Source organism: Pseudophryne corroboree, chromosome 5 (genome assembly GCF_028390025.1).
Source record: "Pseudophryne corroboree isolate aPseCor3 chromosome 5, aPseCor3.hap2, whole genome shotgun sequence".
Lineage (NCBI taxonomy): Eukaryota > Metazoa > Chordata > Amphibia > Anura > Myobatrachidae > Pseudophryne > Pseudophryne corroboree.
In genome coordinates, this window is record NC_086448.1 from 480,765,623 (window position 1) to 480,790,736 (window position 25,114).

Here is a 25,114-nt window from a genome sequence, read left to right on the forward strand (position 1 = left end):
AGGGACATGTGGGGCCAGTATTAATAACACTAGGGACATGTGGTTCCAGTATTAATAACACTAGGGACATGTAGGGCCAGTATTAATAACACTAGGAACACGTGGGGCCAGTATTAATAACACTAGGGACATGTGGGCCAGTATTAATAACACTAGGGACATGAAGGGCCAGTACTAATAACACTAGGGACATGTGGGGCCAGTATTAATAACACTAGGGACATGTGGGGCTAGTATGAATAACAGTAGACATATCGGGTGAGTATTAAAATTACTAGGGACATGTGGGTGCCCGTCAAACATTGTCCCGCAGATCCCATAGTTCAGGTTGGCTCTGTTTTCACAGAACCAAGACTGGTCATCTCTGATACAAACATACCTTCTATTTGCCATAATACACATAAAGTACACACCTCCCATATATCATAATGTACAGACACACCTTCCATGTGCTATAATAAAAAGACACATTTTCTATTTCATAATATAAAGACACTTCATCCATATGTCATCATATACTGTACAGAGACACAACTTCCATATGCCATTTAATACAGACACTACTTCAATACGTCATAATATATAGGGCTGCATTCAATAAGTGTTGGAAGTTGCCATCTTGTTGGAAAGAATACAGATTCTGACAGATTTAGGTTGCAAGGGGTTCCGACCTATTCATTAGGGCCCCGTTTTTTCCAACAAGTCAGGAAATCCGACTTGTTGGAAGCCTGTCAGAATACACACGGATTGGTAGCTTCAGCCGCTTTATGGGAGTGTTTGAAAAAACGCTACCGTTTCTGGGAAAAATGCGGGAGTGGCTGAAGAAATGGAGGAGTGTCTGGGCGAACGCTGGGTGTGTTTGTGACGTCAAACCATGAACGACAAGCACTGAACTGATGCACTGGAAGAGTAAGTCTCGAGCTACTCAGAAACTGCACAGAGAAGTCTTTTCGCAATATTGCGAATCTTTCGTTCTCAATTTTGATAAGCTAAGATTCATTCCCAGTAGGCGGCGGCTTAGCGTGTGCAAAGCTGCTAAAAGCAGCTTGCGAGCGAACAACTCGGAATGAGGGCCAATGTGCGTGAAAACAGGGTATTTTGAAATGGGTTTGTTTTTGGTATGATGGTCCATATTTCTAGATCCCAAGCAAAATGTAGCTGTAAACAAGTGTTTCTCATAGAGTTTTTTGTAGAGGTGATAAGAGTTGTAGCTATTTTGCATTTCACACATCACTGTAATACTCGAACTCCAAATAAGATAAAAAAAAATGCATACCTTCCTTATAGTAATGACACCATCCTGTGTTATCCTCTCTGTTGTTATTTCAAACATGCCCATTTCATCTCCATCTATTATTCGGTATCTTACTTCAGCATTTCTGCCAATATCAGCATCCACAGCTTTTATATAACCAACTATAGTACCAACATGAGATGATTCTAGGACACTGAGGTGATAGGTATCTGAATTTGAAAGGTATAAAAATAATTGTCATTATAGTATAATTTATTACTATAAAAAAATCACAGTCTATGTATATATTTTTGGTCACATTTATTTTATTTATGTCACTAATAAACAGTTAAAACAATATACAGTAACTACTGTAATTTGGCTGTGTTTCAAAATCACATGTATTTTAGATTTCACCTACAGTTCTGTAACATATCACATGCAAATTATTTATGGATTAGCCCTACCGAATATACTGTAACCCTGTTATATATATATATATATATATATATATATCTTTTTTTTCTACAAAAATTCTAATGAACCAGACAACAAATATACAAATGTGTCTTAGTGGCCTAATTATAAAGCCATCTTTGCTTAATAATCATGTGGAAACTAGAAATAAGTGTGGATCCCGTGTTTTAGTTTTGTTAAATCCACCCTCAAGTGTTTTGGTTCATTTTTGGATTTTGGTTCGGTTTAAAATTGATCTGAAAAATTCATAATCATTATAAAAAAATGGAAAAACATGATAAAAACAGATACAATCATGTCATTTTTGTAATCCAAAACCAGATATTTGGAATTCAATTTCATATTCCGATCCGCGGGAAGATTCCAACTGAGACTACGTTTGGAATTGATCTCCTCGGGAGATCTACACTGGGTTTTGGTTCAGTTTGAATCCACAAATTGTGGGTGGATTCAGGTTTACGGAGAACCAAACCACACATCTCTAGTGGAAACTGTTGTTTCTACATGATTTTGGTATCAGAGCCATTTAACAAAAACGTAACACAAGATATAGCCAAGCTTTATCCTGAAATAGGCTAACTAATTATGCAGATAGCAGTCTCCATTATTCTTGATGCAGACTGTGGTCTGGTTTTGTCGAGTTGGCTAATGCCATCTGAAAATTACTTTAGCTTCTTTGTCATTAAAGAGGAGTTGTTGGACTTCCGGTTACGGCTTCCTCATGAGCGGAGGCTGAAGCAGTGAGCTCCTCTGTGCCCCGCTCTCCTGTACCTTTTACGAGGCTTTCTGAGCCTCCATCTGCCCTGTGCAGACCCACTCCGGTTTCCTGACCCTGTCTGCTGCATGGACAGGTACTTTTCCCCCGTGCCCATCAACAAGAACCGCGCCAAGCGGGAGAAGGAGAGGCAGCAGGCAGAGACCACGATGGCACTGGATGCCGCTTCCAGCACCCTTGGGGCTACTCGCGGCACTCATCGGCGGGATGATGATATTGGCTCCCAGGTGACAGGTACACTTTCTCAGCCCCCGAGCCCCGCTCCCTGTGATATGACTGATGCCTGAATGCCATCCCCGGGCACCCCTGTAACCTATGGGTACATGATAAATGTGATTCGTATAGCCATGAAGCCCTTGCTTAAGGCTCAGAAGGGTAACATTAATCAGCAACTCTCCCATCTCTCTCAGAAAGTGCTTCATACTGAACATAGACTGAAGGAAGTTTTAAGGGATGTGGCTGAGATGAAGAAAACGGTGTCTAGACAGACCAAAGAGATTCACCAAATACATAACAAGCTCCAAGATCTTGAAAATAGATCTCACAGACATAATCTCAGGCTTATTGGGCTCCCAGAATCGATAAAGGGTCATGAGCTGTTTGATTTTCTCAAGTTTAAACTTCCTGAGCTGCTGCATATTCAGGATAGATGTGAAAATATTGTCATTGAACTTGCTCACAGGCTTGGCCCGATCAGGCTACAGGAGTGTGCCAGACCCCGGGCTGTGATATTTAAGACTCTTAATTATCTCCACAAGGAACTGATCTGGTCAATGTCCCGTAAACACCGAGATCTACAATGGGATACCCATAAGATTTTATTGTTCCAGGACTACTCTGTCGAACTGTCCAAGATGAGAAAGGACTTTGCACCTTTATGCTCCCGTCTGATACAGGATAATCAAAAATTTGCACTGCTATACTCTGCTCGGCTACGCATCTACACTGGCTCTGAGTTTAAAGACTTTCTGTCAGTCCCTGATGCTGAAGCTTATCTCTCCCCAATGAAACGTAAACGTATTCTTTTGTATCTGCGCAAATTATGTATTGATATTGCTTTTCTCAAAGAAATGCATCTAGTACCCCTTGAAACTCTGAAACTTAATACACTTAAATGGAAAGTCCTTGCCTCCGCCTCCTACAACTCAAAGGCGTGAGGGATTGCCATATTGGCTGCAGATCATCTAGCAATTATGGTTGCTGATGTGAAAGCAGATGGTATGGGTCGTTATGTTTTTTGTAAACTCCACTATGATGGTCTGATATATGTATGCCTCAATGTGTATGCTCCAACGGTTTATTCTAAATCCTTTTCTATAATATCGTATCCATCCTCACGCCATTTATTGATCAGCCGATACTTCTCTACGGAGATTTTAACTTAGTCTCTCTCACTCAGCTTGATAGACAGTTCCCACTGGTAGGACGGGCTAAGCTCCCCAAGTTTGGAATCCCGGCTCTTTACGAAAAGCTGATGCTATTGGATATGTGGAGAGTGAAACACCCGTTAGAATGGGAGTTTTCTTGTTTATCTGCCGCAAGAGGCACCCTCTCAAGAATTGATTATTTACTGCTGTCCTGTGTTTTGCTCCTTAAGATTATGGAGATCGAGATGGAACCTATTTCGATGTCCGACCATGTAGTGATCCGTGCTATCATTTTTCATGGACGAGAGCAGTGTGACTTTATTAACTGGCGATGTCCCTCCTCCCTTCCCACCTCTCTTTAGCTCCAACAGGCTGTTGTCTCGGCGTGGGGTCACTATGTTGCGGATAACCTAGATGCACTGCAAACTGATCCAGTTCTCTTCTGGACGACAGCGAAGGTCACACTGCATGGAGTTCTCATCTCCCGTTCGTCGTCCATGAAGAAATCCTTAGCGCAGGATTATTTAGTGGCTCAATCCTCACTCACTCATGCCTTTCAGGAGTTTATGACCCACCCTTCCCCAACTACTAAGACCCTATACACCGAGGCAAAGTTGTCTTTTGAGTGCCTGTTTCGCAAACAGGAATCATCTTATACCTTTAGAGGTAAACATAGATTTCACAAGTTTGGCAACAAGTTGAGCACATTGCTTTCAAATCTCCTGATGGGCCAACGCACCCCGTCTACTATCCACCCCCTTAGAGGCCCAGCTGGCACCCTTACCACCTCTAATAAGATGATAGCCTTGGTCCTGCATGGTTTCTATAGTGAATTTTATCCCCCCTCTTTCTGCAGCATCCCCACATGATGATTTTTGGGCAGGCCTACCGCTACCACAGGTGTCACCTTCTCAGGGTGTGTCTTTGGTCGCCCCTGTCACTGCTCAGGAGGTTAGGACAGTAATTGCATCAATGAAAAGGGGCAAGGCCCTGGGTCCTGACGGATATACAGCTGATTTTTATCAGTTGTTAAGGGATAAAGTCACACCTGTCCTGGTGGAAGTTTATAATGCCATACTGACTTCTGGTAAACTTCCTGACTATTTTAATGTAGCATCTTTGCGCGTCATTCCAAAACCAGGAAGGGACTTGTCCTATCCTGCCTCCTACAGAACAATTTCACTATTGAACTTAGATTATAAAATTTTGACTAAGATTCTAGCTGAGCATTTAAAATTATTATTGCCCACACTTATCCATCGAGACCAGACTGGTTTTGTTTTGCATAGGAACTCTGTCACTAATGTTAGACGTCTGCTGGCGGTGGTCCAGGACTCCCAGTGTACCGTGTCAAATGTGCCAAAAGCTATACTGTCCCTAGATGCTGAAAAAGCCTTTGACATGGTACACTGGGACCATTTGTATGACTCCTTACATAGGTTTTCTTTTCCTGACATGTTTGTAGGTTTTCTTATACTTCTCCTTCCTCCCGTGGGATCTGTAATGGTTTAATGTCTGATAGTTTCCTGATACAGCGGGGCACGAGACAGGGATGCCCCCTTTCCCCCCTACTTTTGTGCTTGCGATAGAGCCATTAGCTATAGCGCTTAGATGCTCCCCATTATATCAGGGTATTGTTTTGGGTGACTTGGACTGTCGTGTATCCTTGTTTGCGGATGATATGATCTTGTACATTTCTGATCCTGAACACTCTATTCCGATAATTCTTGAAATTATAAACTATTTGAGCAGCTTTTCAGGATACAAAATTAATGTTGCAAAATCTGAGCTTCTTATGCTTACGGGCCCTCCACCCAGGTTATCAAAGGCTAAGGATTTAGGTTCTATTAAAATTTGTTGACTCTAAGATAAAATATCTAGGCATACATATCCCTGCCCAGATGGAAAATCTGTACAGATATAACTATACCCCGCTTATCTCTGGCTTAGAAAAAGCCTTGGATAGATGGCATAATCTCCCATTGTCCCTGCTGTGTCGGTTAGAGGTGATTAAGACTCTCTTGCTTCCTAAATTGACGTATGCTATGCAGATGTCACCACATAAACTGACCTACGGGATGTTAAGCATTTCATGATGGTTTGTAGTCATTTTTTGTGGAATTCCAAGAAACCTAGAATCTCTTTAGCTAAACTGCAGATTCCTAGAGGACAGGTAGGTCTAGGCTTGCCTAATCTCATCCACTACTCCTGGGCATTACTGTTTAGGTATGCCTTGGACTGGTTGACGGGTGGTAATCTTTTCACTGAAACTTTGGTTGATTGTGCCCTTATGGCTCCCTTTTCTCCAGGGGCTCTCCTTCATACCCCTAAATCTGAGAAACCTAGGCATATATACAAGAACATATATTTCTTCAGAGACACTTACGAAGCTTGGTGCTTTGTAAACATGAAACTACAACATAACCCTCATAGTTCTCCTTGGATTCCCTTGTGGGGAAACCAAAGGTTTGTCCCGGTTTGATTAGTTCTATTTTCCGCCGCCTTGCATTGAAAGGCATCAAAGCCTCAGGTTTTTGATCCAGTTGTTCGCCTATTGTAATTTCCTGATCTCCAATGTGCTTATGATCTCCCAGATTCCTTTTACTTCATGTTCCTACAGTGTACGTTCGCTCCCCCCGATGATACTCTCTCCCCTAACTCCGGATCCATTGGTTCCTATTTTCAATAAATTTATGAAGGGTATATATAAACCCAGAACGATATACTCATTGCTTTTGGCACCGGCTCCCATGCCATTAAGACGGGAGGTAACAATGGCGTGGATCAGGGATATATCCCTTATACAACATGATAATGTGTCATTCAAATATTATGAAAACCTTCGAGTGGTGCACTCCTCTGTACTTCAAGAAGTCCATGTGAAAATGGTGTACAGGGCCTATGTGTCTCAAAGTCAGAGGAGGCACTACGTCCAGGAGGAGTCGGGTAGATGCCCTAAATGTGACTGTTCTTTGGCTACCCTGATCCATAACCTATGGTCCTGTGGGTATATTAAGAAATTTTAGTTTAAGATTATATATTATATTAACTCACATTATGATTTTTCTGTACCCATTCACCCTATCCCCTTACTATTTGCTAACTTTGATGTGTGGAACATTGATCATTCGCATAGACCTTTGATCCCTTTTTTGACCTTAGTGGTTACTGTGGCAAAGAAGATGATCCTACATTCCTGGATCTCGAAACATGCACCAACAGTACGTGAAGTAGAAGACTCGTCACAAAATATTATGTATTATGATAGATATGATACCTGTCCTGACAATCAAAAATCATTTGCTGCCTTTATGCATAAATGGGGCCCTTTCATCAGTACAAAATCTCCTCAAATACAAACCCAGATCCTGGAGTCTGGCTTTCGCACTTCACCTAATTTGGTTTCATGATAATGTTACTGGCTTATGGCCAGCTGTTCTCTTATTACCCTTGATGGTCTACGATGTTTATACTTGTATATGTATAATCTGTAGGGATGTGGATGACCTGAGACTGGTCCCCCCCTCTTATAGAGGAAGCTTTCTGTTATGGCATTTTTGAGGCATTGATGTTTAACTCTTATGTCTACTGTACAAATGTCTGTGGGCTTGAGGATTTTTGCACACTGTTTGAACTATTTGCTCTTCCTTCTTATGCCCACTAGGTAAATTTTTCCTCTTCCCTACAGCAGATTTTGTGAGTGTCTATGTTTACACTGAATGTTTTGTATATTCTCTGGGGATGGGTCAATTTTATCATGGACACTTGAAGAATTAACTCTGACTCTTTCTTTCATGACCTGACAATGTGCAAATATTTCACTATGTGCCTTGATGTTTTTTCTCATCTTTCCTTGTATATGTTGATATATATACTGTAACGGAAAACTTTTTTGAAAAATTCAATAAATATATTATGAAAAAAAAAGAGGAGTTGTTTCCGATAAGAGATCTTATGACCCCTCTTTGGAAGCCTCTGTACACCAAATCAGGTGTTATTGCAAAAATGGTGCTGAGTATGCGTGACTTTATGGCAATGCATGTGCAGTGTCAGAAATTGCACAGAATTGATAGCAAATGCTATCACTTCACTGTTAAGTTCTTTGTCAAGAGTTGCTGAACTGGCATAAACTCATTGGCAAATAGCTTAAAAAAAAGCTGTGCACTTTCATAAATGTGAATGGCCCAGTCACAAATTCTCAGTAAGATATACAGAAGGGTGGTCTTCAGTATGCCGACTGACGGGATCCCGGCGCACAGTATACCGGCGCCGGGATCCCGACACCCGGCATACCGACACTTATTCTCCCTCGTGGGGGTCCACGACCCCCCTGGAGGGAGAATAAAATAGCATGGCGCGTAGCGTGCCACCGTGCCCGTAGCGTGGCGAGCACAGCGAGCCCGCAAAGGGCTCATTTGCGCTCGCCACACTGTCGGTAAGCCGGCGGTCGGGCTCCCGGTGCCGGTTTGCTGGTTGCCGGGAGCCCGACCGCTGGCATACCGTAGTGAACCCATACAGAAGGGGCTCTTAAGACATGGTTTAAAGCTGTGTCCTAGCAGTTGTCATTGGTGGGACTTTTTCTTTAGTCTGAAACACTGAGAAATCAGGACACCATCTTAAATAAATGCATATATATCTTGAAGAACAGAGTAAATCTATTGGGCTCCCAGTTACACCACAATACCTTTAAATAAGCATTGTCATTGCAGTTATATTTAAGGTAATTATCCTGATAAGAGATGGAACTCACACTTCTGAAAATCCTACAGACAGATAATATCAGAGATTTGCTACCTTGTTATCTATTTTGTGTTAACATCCAATTATTTCAGATCATTGTAATAAGCAACAGTTCAAAATTAAGGATCCTATTCAGTACAGATTTAAAATTCTTCAATCCATTCTTCTATATGCTGGGAGGTGCCCATCGCAAGGCAAGGCCGCCCAGCATGCTACCTGCCTCTCACCAACTGCGACCACGCTCTAACTGTGATTGCACCGCAATTAGTGTATGGTCACACAAATTAGGAAAGCCTCCTGCTGGTGCCGCATGGCTTTGATGGCAGAAGTCCCACCACCATTTTTTTGATCAGAGTGGCTGCGTGTGATGACATGCAGCCACCCCAAAAATGCTACCGACATGCCCCCATTTTCCTCCACCCACCCCATGAGTTAATGCGAGCTGTCTGCATCATCTGCATGTGCATGCACCACCGACATGCCCTTATTTTCCTCCACCCACCCCGCAAGTTAATGCGAGCTGTCCGCATTATCTGCATGTGCATGCGCATGTGCATTTGACAGGAGCTGCGCATGCACGATGCAACCTTATCTCAGAAATTGCGACCTGAATAAGGCCCTAAATATAACTTTGCATTTCTGGAAAAAAAATTAGCGCTAATTTACAAACTGCCCATATAGGCCCTCATTCCGAGTTGTTTGCTCGTTAGCTGCTTTTAGCAGCATTGCACACGCTAAGCCGCCGCCTACTGGGAGTGAATCTTAGCATAGCAGAATTGCGAACGCAAGATTAGCAGAATTGCGAATAGAAATGTCTTTGCAGTTTCTGAGTAGCTCGAGACTTACTCTGCCACTGCGATCAGTTCAGTCAGTTTCGTTCCTGGTTTGACGTCACAAACACACCCAGCGTTCACCCAGACACTCCCCCGTTTCTTCAGACACTCCCGCGTTTTTCCCAGAAACGCAAGCGTTTTTTCGCACACACCCTTAAAACGTCCAGTTTCCGCCCAGAAACACCCACTTCCTGTCAATCACACTCCGATCACCAGAACGATGAAATTTCTTCGTTAGGCCGTGAGTAAAATACCAAACTCTTTTGCAAATTTACTTGGCGCAGACGCACTGCGAACGTTGCGCATGCGCAGTTTGCGACTAATCGCTCCGTTGCGAAAAATTCTTACGAGCCAACAACTCGGAATAAGGGCCATAAAGCAAAGTAACCCACTCCTCAGCAATCCATAAATATCACTAAAAGGCCATTACAGAATAAAAAAAAAATCATTCTCTGCAATCTAAAACATATTCAAAATCAACACTAACAGTACATACAGTATACTGCATAAATGCAAGTCTCATTTACAGTATGACTTACTTTGAGTAAATCTTGGCGGATTGTCATTGACATCAGTCAGTGTAATGTTCACAGTGGTAGTACCAGATAATCCACCCATCTGGCCACCCATATCTTTGGCCTGGATAACAACTTGATAATGTTCTCTGATTTCTCGATTCATGTTTGGCAAAGCAGTTCGAATAATACCTTTAGAGGAAAAACAAATAATTTATAGCATATAAAGTATTTACATTTTCAGAGATTATAGTTGCCATATTGATTTTGGTGCAACCCGCAATTATGGTTCCTGTATGCTTTATGAGTAATCTAATACATTTGTAGGACCTCATTCACAGAGAAAATCAAATAAGAAAGTAAAATTTTGAACAAACCATGAGTCTGATTCTAAAGTAAAGTGGCTGTATGCATGATACTGTGAATGCTAGATTTACTCAGGGTATAATTAAGGCTAGTGCGGGGCCCCCTGGGGAAACAAAGGTGTGGGGGCCCCACAAATAAAATTGACTCTGGCCCCTGCTGCTGTCACTACTGTGTCCCTTAGGTGAGAAGTAGAGTGTGGGGAGTGAGAAAGAGTGTTTCTGCTCCCAAACACTCATTTCATGCAAAGAGAGATCCAACAATAAGCAACAATGCATAAATTCACTTCCATGCATGTGCATTTGCCAAAATTTTATACTTGCATCTATGAAAAGGGATGAAGATCCCCACTTTTTGATGTACAGGGTGCAAGAGACAATGCCTGATTATGTATGTAGCATTGACACACTGGATGGTATTTTAGGATTGCAGTTGAGGTAAGTAAAATCTCCCTTCCCAAAATCTTTCCACACATTTTATATGGGTCCCCCTCTTAAGTGCAAAACAATGCAATTGTGCCTCCAAATTGATTTTTTTCCAATCCCTAAATGAGGTTCATAATATTATGATACTTAGGGCATTATTCTATTAGCTGCGGTAAAACATCGGGATTGAAAAATTCATGTTTTTCGCGATTTTTACAGATGTTTCACCATTTTTTTTACAGATTCCTATTAGATCACCCTTAAATAAATGCCCTTTCTCTCAAAAACATACAAGTTCTGTGAAGCCTGTGTGTATTCATAAGAAACAGGCCCATTTTCACTTGAAAGCGGAGCAGTTTCTGGGGATTTGGTTTTGCCTGCCTGAGGCAGTCGAAGCAAAATCCTGATAGAGCGTGGACCACAACAGCTTATTGCGGCTAATAGGATAGCCCTGGGCAAAACCTAGATTAGTTTACACATATTTACAGTATTTCACATAATAATACATAGTAACACTAACACATACATTATAGAATTTTTAGAAAATAATTCACAATTTTGACTTTTATTTGTAAAAACTAGTTACGTCATATTTATAAATATTTAATATCCTATAACATGTATATGCTGTACATTAGATACATTCAATGCCTCATCAAATTATTTATGATTTAGATGTAAAAAGTAATTCCATAAATCTTTCAAATGGAAAATTGTGTAATCTGTCAGGTAATCATTGTATTGGTTGGATGGGCAGGAATGCTATGCAATCAAACTGGACATTAGCTTTGTAAGGAAATCATAAAGATTTTAATATTTTAGGATTTAGAAATCATAGTCAGCCAGAGAGTAGAATATATGTGAACTACAATATGTATACCCATGTCTTTCAGAAACTACTACCTTTGAACATACGTTACCAGCAGATATTACATAAAGAAAGCAAGTTTTGTTTTTATTTTGCATTTTTTTATGTTACAATTTGTTGTTCACTTGTTTTTAAACAAGACATTTAGCTTGAATATGACCATAGTTGTATTGTAATTATACTAAATAACATTGCAAAGTTACAAAATAAATAATTAGTACAATTTTTCTGTTGCTGTATATATCATATACCCCATACTCTGACTATCAGTTGATGATTTTTATCATATACAATAATATCTTAGACTTATACAAAAATCATATGGAGGATGTATAGTGTATGAGAAGATACTATTATATACAACTACAGTATAACAGAAAAAGGGTTTTACCATATGAATCAGGTATAGAATAGTATGTTATTTTGATGTTTCCCTGAGTAAAGAACTAATGCAGGCTAAAATGACACCGATACCCTCTTACCCTACAAATAAGCTGACAGAGACTTGTATTTTGTAAAACTTTTATCACAATGTTTTAACAATAAATTGGAAAAAAGGGGCTGAAGAGTGAAAGGTGGCAACGAAAGCATAAATCTGTCAGATGTACTGATAAGTAAACACCGGACAAATACTACATCCACAGTTTCCACCAGTGACTCTACTACTCTACTACTTACTAGTAGAGATGTGTGTGGATCCACTAGTGTATCTATAATGGGTTAAAGGTGTGCAGGGCAGAGCACACCATGCACCCACTTAATTATACTGTACCTCCTGCTCCATCGGCCCAGCACTGGCTGCAGAGCTGTTAAAATAACTGAAAATGTCTGCCAAAGCCATTTTCCAGTGATTCATACATTTGCAATAGAGATGTTTCTGGAATCGCAACGTGGGCACCATGATCATGGAGACCTGATCATGCGCACTAGACTCTGGCACAATGTCAGAGTCTACTGCATCACCGGAGAGAAGGGGGCCTTATTGGAGCCTGCACAAGTGCCCCCTCCTCTCTTAAAGCAGCTACAGTATGTGCGGATCCCTGTAGTTTTGCTTTGGTTCTACTGTAATTTAATGCTATTATTTTGGCTTTGCAAAATCAATCTTAAGTGTTTTTTTTATAAAAACAGCTCATGTAATTTCTGCAATCCAAAACCCAAAATTTGTAGTTAAAATTTGAATTATGAACTGTGGGAAGATCCAAACTGGGACTTGGTGCAGATCTCATTTGGAAATCCGGACCGGGTTTGGATAAAACTACAAAATTTGGGAGAATTTGGATTTCAGGAGAACCTAACTGCACATTTCTACAGTACTTCCTAGGACCTCAACTCTACCACTTGGTAGGCCTCCGCTTCTGACACCAGAGTCCGATGCTTGGGTGTTCAGTGCCCCCTGCAAGCTTTAAATTTGCGCCCTCATACAGATATATTCTCTTGACATGTCTTTTAACAATGTTTCATATTTTTAAATGTAATGTGCAACATGTTGTAAAATAAGTGATAAGGTGTACAGTAGAGTGTGTAGGTTTAGGGATTATGGGTATAATAGTGTGTCTTGGGTTTGGTGATAAAGGAAGCAGGGTCGAGGGGTTGCTGGTACCATAGTGAGTGAAAGGTTGGGAGGTTAAAAAAACATTGGGTTTAGGGTTAGGGGGTAATGGCAGGGGAATAACTAGATCTTTGTGGTCCCCATAGCAAAATTTTGAAGGCCTCTCTTACTCAGGTCTCCGCCAGAGTGGGTATGGCTAGTGTCACAAAAGAGACAGCATTGAAGTGCTAGGTGGTAGGGAAATTTTGAAGAGAAGATGGACAAAGCACCTAAGCATGGGGAGAACACTTATATACAGTATATACAGTATCTGTGTGTGTGTGTGTGTGTGTGTGTGTGTGTGTGTGTGTGTGTGTGTATATATATTTATATATATATATATATATATAACACATTTACAGACATGCTCCCAATTCATAGCAAGCCACATACCAGTGTCCCCCAATTCATAATAAGCAGGCCAGCAGTCCCCAATTAAGTGGATGCCATACAGCGGTGTCTCCCAATTCATAATAACCCACTCAGCATAGTTTCCTAATTCAAAGTAAGCCACACAGCAGGGCCCTTGAATCATAGTAAGCCACACAGCAGTGTCCCCAATTTATAGTAAAGAAACTGTGATGTCAGCAGATGAGGAAGGTGCTGGGGGGACATGGGTCATATACAGTATATCAGCAGAGGGTTTTGGGGGTTTGGAAGTTATTCTGTAATCCAATTGGTATGGAGATATTAACTTGGGGGAGGCCCTATGTCAGCAGTGGGGGTTGATGTCATGTCAGTAGTGTGGGTATAGGAAACACATGCCATGGGGGGAACAGGAATTAATATCAGCAGTGTGTTCCAAGGGACTGGGGGTTACTATTATAATACCCTCATTGTTTCATTTTAAAATAGACTCCCCTGTTTTTTTATTCTTCAATTGTGCCCCACATTAATGGCATCCCATAGAGGAACATCGGCTGAACTTTTGCTGTCCCTGTCAGTTTTACACAGGGGAGTTTTGGCACCACTAATGGGTGAAGTTTCCCCCCCCCCGGCTAGCAACAGCTTTGTCTGGGAAAGAGGGCCCCTTACTGATTGGGTCCCACTAGTTGCAGGGCAGAAGAACCCTGGGATGGGTTGTTGCTGGGGCTGGGGAGCCAGTTAGGACCCAGGGCAGGGGAGGTCCAAGGAGATAGTGACCCTTAAAAGTAGGTCCTCAGTGCAGGAGAAGAGAGGCCCAGGGGATGGGAAAGTGACAAGGGGAGAACACAGCCAAGGAGGTCCAAAACTGTGTCACGAGGCATTTACCAAGGTGGAGGATCTGGGAGTCGTTGGAGCCGGCAGGACTCAGAGCTGGAGATCAGGGCCAGCAGTGCTGAGAAGAGTGACAGCTCTGCTGAGGAACAGCATATCCCCAAGGATGATGGCAAACAGTTGGAGAAGACGGCCAGTGATAGGTCACAGAGACCAGGGATGGCCCGCTGAGACACAGCAGACCCGGGGAGACCCCTGCAGGAAGACTGGATCAGGCAGGCAGTGAGAGGACAGCTGCTTTAGGACCTCAAGAGGACACCTGCCCAAGCAACCAGATGGAGCCCGCAGCCTTTCCCGTGGCAAGACCTTGTGAAGACCTGGCTGATGTGACCTGGGATGCAGCAGAGGAATAGCAAGGAGACCGACGGGAGGAAGAAAGGACCACCGCTGACTCCCCAACTTCCGTGAAGCTGGAGAGAAGAGCCATGGACCGTGAAGACAGAGGATCAGGCATCACAGAGGATGACCCTAAACAGAGGACCTGCGCTGAGGACCCCTGGTGGCTCTGAAGAGGATGGCGCAGATGAGAAGTCCAGACTGCGGCTGTAATGGATGGCGCGGACCAGAGCCTGCAGCAAGGGTGGAGCAGAAGAGAGCAGACAGGGGACTCTGTTTAAGGGTGCAGCCTGGTGCTGTCCTCAGCATCCCGGGCAGCGCTGTAGGCACGGAGGATCAGAGGTGGCAGAAGCACCACAGCATGTGGGTGAGAACCAGCTACAACCCTTCCTCTGACACTCTCTGCCCCTGTAATTAACCCTTCCGCTGCCAAACTCTGCATTTGGGGACTTGTAAATTAAGGGGGTAGGCTCCCTTCACTCGGTTGCCCTGTAGGTTAGTTAAATAAAGGAGGTAGGCTCCCCTTCAGTGCTGTGCCTGACTTGTAGCTAATTAAGGGGTAGGTTCCATTCATTATCACTGAGCCCACCGCACCTGTTTTTAGGCCTCTTCTGCTGCTAAACTCTGCAAATGGAGAAATACTTTGTTAAATAAGGGGTAGGTTTTCCCTCAGTTTGGGTGTCCTGCTTTCATAGTTAAGAAGAAGGGGGTAGGCTTCCCTACCTTCCCCATGTCTTGGTGGTAGCACTGTACGATTTTTAAGTGGTAATGTATTGTGATCAACGCTAAAAGGGGTATTGTAAATGGAAGCAATGTTAAGTTAATGTTGCAATCCCAGTGAGTTTACTATGTGGTTGTGTCCCTAAGTGAGAAATGTGTTGAGGCAGTGCGGAGAAGTTATATCTAGTGTTCATATTGATGCTGACAGTGGTTATAGCTGTTGTGAATGCCTGTTTAATTCACCTGATTGATATATTACTTCAAGACGGGCTTACTATTGACTATGTTATGCAAGCTCCGCCCAGCAGTGCCTGTTAAAGATATTATACCTTTGTGCTATTATAAAGACAACGGCAGCTTGCTTACCTGTTCCCGCAACTCACCTACCTATTGTTATTGCTGGTTATACGAGACTGTGCTATTAGAAAGACAACGGCAGTTTGCTTACCTGTTCCCGCAACTCACCTACCTATTGTTATTGCTGGTTATACGAGACTGTGCTATTAGAAAGACAACGGCAGTTTGCTTACCTGTTCCCGCAACTCACCTACCTATTGTTATTGCTGGTTATACGAGACTGTGCTATTAGAAAGACAACACCAGCTTGCTTACCTGTTCCCGCAACTCACCTGCCGATTGATATTGCTGGTTATACGAGACTGGGCTATTCTAAAGACAACGCCAGCTTGCTTACCGGTTCCCGCAACTCACCTGCCTATTTTTATTGCTGGTTATACGAGACTGTGCTATTATAAAGACAACACCAGCTTATACCCAAGTTTTCTCTCCTGTTGTGTATGTAAACAAAGAGTTCTCAACACAATATTAACATACTCTGTCAATGTCACCTTTATTATTGAAATTGCTCTTAGCATATAATAATAAAATGGAGTTGGATCCTGACTGTTATATTGTCAGTGTGTCTGAGGGGTACAGTAGGTCTGCCTCTCTGATCTTAACCAAACCAGGTTTATTTTACGCCCACACTAATTTTTAAAATTATGCACTGGATTTGAGGGCACTACACTATGGGGGTCATTCCAACCCGTTTGCATGCAGCGGTTTGTCGCTGCGGCGCAAACGGGTCTGGAATGCTCATGCGCAGCGGCCACAGTGCGCATGTGCCATGTTGCCTGGTGACAGGGATCGCCAGGTTACGTTGCGTCCTACGAAGGAAGTGGTCACAGAGCCGACCGCAAAGAAGATTGACAGAAAGAAGGCGTACCTGGGCGGATCCGGACCGTTGGAGACCGTTTTCGGGGGAGTGGAGAAGAAAACGCAGGCGTGTCCAGCAGAACGGAGGGCAGATGTCTGACGTCAAAGCTGGCCCCAGCATCTCAGAGATCGTCACACAGGGTAAGTATGTCCAGGCCTAATCTACTTTTGCTTGAAATGTTTTTAGCTTAGCAGGGTTGCACAAGTGATCGCAGCTCTGCTAAGCTAAAATACACTCCCCCACAGGCATGGACTAGTTGATCGCAGCAGCAGCAAAAAGTTGCTGGCTGCGGTCAACTCGGAATGACCACCTATGTCAGCAGATGTGTATTGTGTACTGGGGAGACTTTATATTATGTATTGGGCAGAGCCAGTATCAGCGGCAAAAGGTGCTAGTCTGGGGAGACCCCATGTCAGCAGAGAGGGTGGGGACCAGGATTGTTACATGTCAGCAGATGGTGGTTGGGGACAAGCAGGGGTATGCATGCATGTTTTTACATTTTTCACATATAGATATATAACATTTTGTGTAGGTGATATATATCTGGGGTGTATTAAAGTGAACTTTATGCTCTGATTATTTTCAATGTGCTGGTAACTGTGTATTATTTGGCTTCACAGAATGTTTGATGTTGCTATGGTGATGGTTATTCACTGAGCCGCATGAATTGGAGGTAAGAGGGGCACAAGCACTGATAGCACATGTTGGTGATATGATATCATTGTGCCTCTGTTTGAGACCCAGCTGTGTTTCTTGCACATGGTACTGTGTCACAGGGTTTAAAGGTATGTTGTTTTATTGTAACTTTTGTACTCGTGACAAAATGGTGTAAACCATAAAACGTTGATGCACTATAGCCAGCTCCCGAGGGTGGTTAATTTGCAGTGTGACAGAGTGAGAGTGCCACCGTGCGACCTGCTGTTGTTTATTATCATTCAGACGCACACCTCACTAAGCATTATTCTTCTCGGATAATATGAGTGGTGCAAATGTGGACGAAACACCAGAACAATCCTACTACCAACTGCTAAAGCTGTACAAAAAAAGAAATTGACTATTATTTACATGGTGTTAGTCTATCAGACTACTGTTGTGAGAATAAAAATAGAGAGGCTTCAGGGTGAGTAATGCACCGATTATAGTACATTTTTATACTGAATTTTCCAAAAAATGGGCAGGCATACTAAATAAGTGCTTGTGTGCTTTAATTTATTAGTAATAGAAGGGAACTTCATTTGGTAAAAGAAATTAGGGATTTCAAAAGTAAACAACTGGATAAGCTCAAAAATGATAGGTTTAATAACTGAATGGGACAACTCTTTAATGCTAAATATAAATATAAAACAGAACTCATACATTTTAAGAAAAACAAGTTGGCAACAGTAAATATGGGCTTTGCTGAGCAGGAGTTTAACCTGTACACGGGCATACCAAATTAAACAAAACCAATACAGAGGCTTTAAGGGATCATTCAGATCTGATCGCTGCGCTGCGATTTTTGCTGTCCTGCATTCAGATAATCGCTGCCTACAGGGGGAGTGTATATTCGCTGTGCAAGTGTATACTGCTATGTGTACGCCGAGCTGCTAAAATTCAGTGTGTGCAGTCTCTGCACAGCCCAGGACTTACTCCTCCAGTGCAGTCACATCAGGCTGATCAGGGCTGGTGCTGACGTCAGACACCCTCCCTGAAAACGCTTGGGCATGCCTGCATTTTTCTGAACACTCCCAGTAAACGGTCAGTTTCCACCCACAAATGGCTTCCTCCTGTCAATCACCTTGCGAACACCTGTGCGAATGGATTTTTCACACCATTCCACCGCTGACCAGCAAAGCTCTTTGTTGTTGTCTGATGCGCGTGTGCATTGCGGTGCATACGCATGCGCGTTTAGTACCTGATTGCCAGCTGTGCGATAAAGCACAGCAGCGTTCATATCTGAATGAGCCCCTTAGACCAGACCAGGCACATATACAGTAAGTAGCGAAAGAAGTTTACAAGTGAAGGTGAAAACACTACCGATGCATCTGTTAGGTACAGTTTTTACACAAGTCAGAAAAGATTGCACAAAAAATCTGTTGAGAAACAGCATTCAATAGATTCAGACTTTATGTGTTACACAGGAGGGACAGCAGGTGGAGCTGTCATATATATGTTATGTGTTTCATGGTCTGTGATGTATGTCTCACACTTGTTTGTTCCTGTATTGAAGGTTACATGAAGGAGAGAGATGGAGCATGCATGATTGCAGCTCATGCACAGATATACTGTTTTGACTATCAGTTTGTATTATGATCCAGGGCCGGACTGGGACTAAAAATAGGCCCTGGCATTTTTGAAGCACACAGGCCCACCTCTGTAACTCCTCCCCTTACTATTCCTGACTCCTCCCACTTATTAGTCTATGTTCTTACAAATATAATTAATATTCTAACAACATACAGGCGTACATCATTCTCTATTAAAATATACACAACCAGTGGTTGAAGTGGAAATTTTTAAGTGGGGGTATGGAGATGTGAGGCTTGTAATTAAGCGCGCGCCGAAGGCGCGCGTGCTCCGGAAAAGGGGGCGTGGTCACTCAAATGGGGCGTGGTCACTCAAAAGGGGGTGTGGTCTTCAGTGTAATTTACCACACCATACACCCCTTATACGCATTATGCACCACAATAGTAGGACCCCTTATACTATCTAGTACTGCTGCCCCTTTCACATTATACCACACAGTATGAGCCAAAATTCACATTACAGCACCCGGTATGAGCCGAAATTTACATTATATGCCCCCGATAGTGCAGTGCCAGGTATACAAATGCCCCCACAGTGCCAGGTATACAGATGCCCCCACAGTGCCAGGTATACAGATGCCCCCACAGTGCCAGGTATACAGATGCCCCCACAGTGCCAGGTAAACAATTGCCCCCACAGTGCCAGGTACACAAATGCCCCCACAGTGCCAGGTACACAAATGCCCCCACAGTGCCAGGTATACAAATGCCCCCACAGTGCCAGGTATACAAATGCCCCCACAGTGCCAGGTATACAAATGCCCCCACAGTGCCAGGTATACAGATGCCCCCACAGTGCCAGGTATACAGATGACCCCACAGTGCCAGGTAACCAATTGCCCCCACAGTGCCAGGTAACCAATTGCCCCCACAGTGCCAGGTAAACAATTGCCCCCACAGTGCCAGGTACACAAATGCCCCACAGTGCCAGATCCACAAATGCCCCCCACAGTGCCAGATCCACAAATGCCCCCCACAGTGCCAGGTATACAAATGCCCCACAGTGCCAGGTATACAATTGCCCCACAGTGCCAGCCAATTGCCCCCACAGTGCCAGGTATACAATTGCCCCCACAGCAGCCAGTGCTGCTTCTGCTTACCGCTGCTGCACTGCTGCTGTTGCTGCTGCTGCTGCTCCTCCTCCTCCGGGCTGTGAGGGACGGGGGTGAGAACGCCGGGCGCCCGCCAGCACGGCTGTGTCTGGCGCGGCAGCGTATAGCGTTCAAACCAGCCGCCGGTTCGTGAGCCAATCAGAGCTCGCGGACCGGCGGCTTCTGATTGGCTGCCGGTCCGCGAGCTCTGATTGGCTCACGAACCGGCGGCTGCTTTGAAGTCCGCTATACGCGCCGCGCCAGACACAGCCGTGCTGGCGGGCGCCCGGCGTTCTCACCCCCGTCCCTCACATCTCTCCAAGCCTGACAGCTGAGACGCGCTGCCGCCGGACTGAGCGGCAGCGCGTCTCAGTGACCGCTGGACCGGCCCACGTGGCCATCGGCCCTTCTGGCATCTGCCAGAAGTGCCAGATGGCCAGTCCGGCCCTGTTATGATCCATTCCAGTTTCAATATTTAAACAAGTTATACCACAAAGAGCTTACCGGTGTGTGCCTACATGATTCAAAGATAGCTCAGAGGTGATCCTGACTGTGCTGGTAAAGTACTCTGTAATGACAACAGGTTATGGGCCTAGACACAGACAAGAGGATCACAGTTACCAGGAACAAAGATTACAAGGATCATGGCACAAGGAACATCTCTGAGCGATCTGCACAGCAACTGTGAGTAAACCCATTATTATTACTAAAGGGGAATAGCAGACAAACAGAAAGAGATGGCAAGCAGCACAGATCTTAGACTGGCAGTAACCAAGCTGTCTAATGATAACTACCAACTGTGGAAATTTAAAGTTGAAATGCTGCTAACTAAAGATGATTTGTGGGAAGTTATAAATACAGCAAGACTAAATGTTGATAACCAGGAATGGGACAAGAAAAACAGACAGGCACGTGCAACTATAGGCTTATTAGTTGAAAATGACCAGTTAGTCCATATAAATCAACAAGACACTGCAAAGGGCATGTGGGATACACTGCAAATGCTACATGAAAGAACCAGTTTAAACAGCAAATTATTCCTGCTAAGAAACTTGTACCAAAAGAGACTTAGCAAAGGACAGACTATGCAAAAGCACATAAGTAATTGCTGGAGATAGTAGCACAGCTCAGATCCATAGGAGAGGAGCTGAAATGCAGCCACACAGTAGCCATACTTCTATGCAGTCTACCAGACACATACAGTGCACTAATAAATGCTTTGGAAACAAGACCTGAAACAGAACTCACACTAGACTTTGTGAAAAATATGCTTATAGATGAATATCAGTGCAGGAAAGAAATCACACAGGATTACATGGACAGTGACACAGAAAAATCTCTCAAATTTACAGATACTAGGGTGCATAACAAAGAAACAAGAGCATGCTTTAGATGCAAGAAGATAGGACATTTAAAACAGGACTGCTCTATATGGAAATGAGAACAGTAGAAACTATTTTTAAAAGGATACAAGCAGAAAGCCAAGACCTCACTTACAGACATGTGCACAAATAAGTGGAATATCACTTTTAAAGACACAGTAACACATACAAACTTAAGTTTGGTACATAGATTCAGGAGCGACAAGTCCCATGACAAGCGACAGAGATTTATTCACCGAAATTGACACAAGTCATAGAGAAGCAATATATCTTGCAGATGGCACCAATATCACTGCAGAAGGTAAAGGACATGGTATGCTCATATGCTCCAGTGCTAATGGAAGTTATAGAACAATACCAATTAAAAACGTATTATATGTTCCCATATTGGAAGGGGGATTAATATCTGTAAAGTGTTTGACGGATAAAGGGCTTACCGTTAAATTCAAAGATAAGGTGTGCATCATTCAAAATGGAACAGAAACAGTAGCCACAGCCAAAGCAGAACAACACCTGTATCGTCTAGACACTGCGGCACAACAGGGGAGATTAAGCACACATGGACACACAGACTGTATTCACATGTGGCACAGACAACTAGGACACAGGCACCAAGACAGCATTAAGGATCTACAAAAGAGAGGCCTAACAAAGGGGGTCATTCCGAGTTGTTCGCTCGCAAGCTGCTTTTAGCAGCTTTGCACACGCTAAGCCGCCACCTACTGGGAGTGAATCTTAGCATATTAAAATTGCGAACGAAAGATTAGCAGAATTGCGAATAGACACTTCTTAGCAGTTTCTGAGTAGCTCCAAACTTACTCGGCATCTGCGATCAGTTCAGTGCTTGTCGTTCCTGGTTTGACGTCACAAACACACCCAGTGTTCGCCCAGACACTCCTCCATTTCTCCAGCCACTCCCGCGTTTTTCCCAGAAACGGTAGCGTTTTTTCACACACTCCCATAAAACGGCCTGTTTACGCCCAGAAACATCCACTTCCTGTCAATCACATTACGATCACCAGAACGAAGAAAAAACCTCGTAATGCCGTGAGTAAAATTCCTAACTGCATAGCAAATTTACTTGGCGCAGTCGCACTGCGGACATTGCGCATGCGTATTAGCGACTATTCGCTCCGTTGCAACAAAAAAATAACGAGCGAACAACTCGGAATGACCCCCAAAGTACCCCACAGTATCAGACTGTTCAGAAACCATGAGGTGGGAATGCTGTATAAAAGCCAAAGCCACAAGAATAACAATTCCAAAACAAAGTGAGAACAGAGCCCAAACACCTCTAGATCTCATACACAGCGACATGTGTGGCCCAATGCAAGTACGTACACCAAGCGGTAACAGATATATAGTGACTTTCACTGATGACTACTCCAGATATACAGTTACTTATCTGATCAAAAGCAAGGATGAAGTACTGGACAAGTTACATGATTACGTAACAATGGCTAGAAATAAATTTCAAAGAAATCCACTAGTATTTCGTAGCGACAATGGAGGTGAATTTGCAGGTCACAAAATAGAACACTTCCTGAGACGACTTGGTAGAGAGCACCACAAGACAGTACCCTACACACCAGAACAGAATGGGATAACTGAAAGAAAGAATAGGACTCTGACAGAAATGATCAGATGCATGTTAACAGATTCAGGATTACCTGACAAATACTGGGGTGAAGCCGTAATGACAGCCACATACTTACAGAACAGATTATTCTCAAGAACAGTGGAGAATTATGGCATGGCAGAATTATGGCATATATGAATTATGGCATGGCAGAAATCCTAATGTGAAACACATAAGAGTTTTTGGATGTAAGGCATTTGTGTATATTCCAGCAGAAAGACGCTGTAAACTGCAGAACCACGCAGTGGAAGGAATCTTTGTTGGATACAGTGAATGCGCCAAAGGATACAGAATTCTGAACCCAAAGACAGATACAATAACCATAATCAATAGTGTGACCTTCGTGGAGGAACTAAGAAATAAAGTGATGATTTCAGCAGATCTGGATAAAGAAGAAAACGCTGACTCTAGTGACACCATCACAACAGATGCTAACCAAGAGGTTAAAATCAGTCTCAAACCAGATACCAAAGGTATGCAGGAGCGCACCACAGAAGAAGTAAGGCGCTCAACCAGAGAGAACAAAGGCAAAGCACCAGTGCGTCTCTCATAGAAAGCTAGCACCATCAGTATACGTGAACCCGCATCATGGAAAGAAGTATCGGACTTACCAGAAAGGGAAGCTGAAAAATGGATAGAAGCAGCAAAAGAAGAAATTAAATTCATGCGCGACAATCAAACATGAACACTAACAGAACTGCCAGCAGGAAGAAAAACCATAGGCAGCAAATGGACATTCAAAGTCAAATACAACACAGATGGAAAAGTGGAGCGATACCAGGCCATATTAGTAGCCAAAGGATATTCACAAAAATATGGAGAAGACTATGATGAGACATTTGCTCCAGTAGTAAAGCACACAACCATAAGGACATTACTTGCAGTAGCAGCCTCAAAGGATATGCAAGTGAGACACTTCAATGTAAAGACAGCGTTCTTACACGGGGAGCTAAAGGAAGATAATTACATGGAACAGCCACCAGGTTTCAAAGACCTTGAAAGACCAGACCAAGTATGCAAGCTCCAGAAGAGTATATGGTGTGAAGCAGGCAGCAAGAGCCTGGAACACAAAATTAAATGAAGCACTCATACAGGAAGACTTTGTGAGAAGCAAAGTAGATCCCTGCTTATATGTTAAGGAAATAGCTGACAGGTGGATCTACCTGTTAATCTATGTGGATGACCTTGTAGTATGTTTCAAGCAAGAAGGGGATAAAGTGGAGTTACTGAAGATTCTGAACAAGGAATTTGAAATAAAAGACCTAGGAAATATAACACACTATTTAGGTATTCAAATAGCGAGAGAAGAAAATTGAGACTTTACCTTAAACCAGAGACAAAAAATACAGGAAGCCATTGAGGAGTTTGGGATGCAAGATGCAAAACCGGCAAGTACTCCCATGGAGACCAACTACATAAAGGAAATGTACAATGAAGGTACACCATTACCAGACAATCACCAGTACAGAAAGGCAATAGGAAAATTGCTTTACGTTGCCACTATTACCAGACCCAACATTACCACAGCAGTAGCAATTCTAAACAGAAAGGTCTCCAAGCCAAGTCAGATGGACTGGAATGCCGTGAAAAGGGTTATACGTTACTTAAAGCGAACCATCAGTTTAGGACTTAGACTTCCAGCAAGCAGAAAGTGTAATCTGATTGGATATGTAGATGTAGATTGGGCTGAAGACTTTAAAGACAGAAAGTCCACAAGTGGTTACCTATTTGTACTTGGTGAAGGACTAATCAGTTGGACAAGTAGAAAGCAATCATATGTAACACTTTCATCCACAGAAGCAGAGTATGTTGTGGCAGCTCAAGCAAGTCAAGAGCTAATATGGCTGAGACAATTGTTAGCTGATTTGGGACAGCAACAAGCAGAACCTACAGAAATCTTTGAAGACTGCAGACATTCTCACCAAGTCATTGGCTGGAGAAAGACATCACAGACTATCTAGAAAGATGGGTCTCATGGATCAAGTCTCACTTATTGAAAAGGG

At 43.1% G+C, this 25,114-nt stretch overlaps 1 protein-coding gene across 3 annotated transcripts in view; it reads right to left on the minus strand.

The window, feature by feature from the left end:
• The window catches only part of LOC134927886 (cadherin-10-like), a 680,078-nt gene that overhangs the window by 218,856 nt on the left and 436,108 nt on the right, over positions 1-25,114 (minus strand). For all 3 annotated transcript variants that reach the window (XM_063922965.1, XM_063922966.1, XM_063922967.1), the window contains 2 exons: positions 9,966-10,133; positions 1,277-1,464 (listed from right to left, as the gene is read on the minus strand). In XM_063922965.1, coding sequence (XP_063779035.1) covers positions 1,277-1,464; positions 9,966-10,133 — 356 coding nt within the window. The remainder of the gene's footprint in view (positions 1-1,276; positions 1,465-9,965; positions 10,134-25,114) is intronic.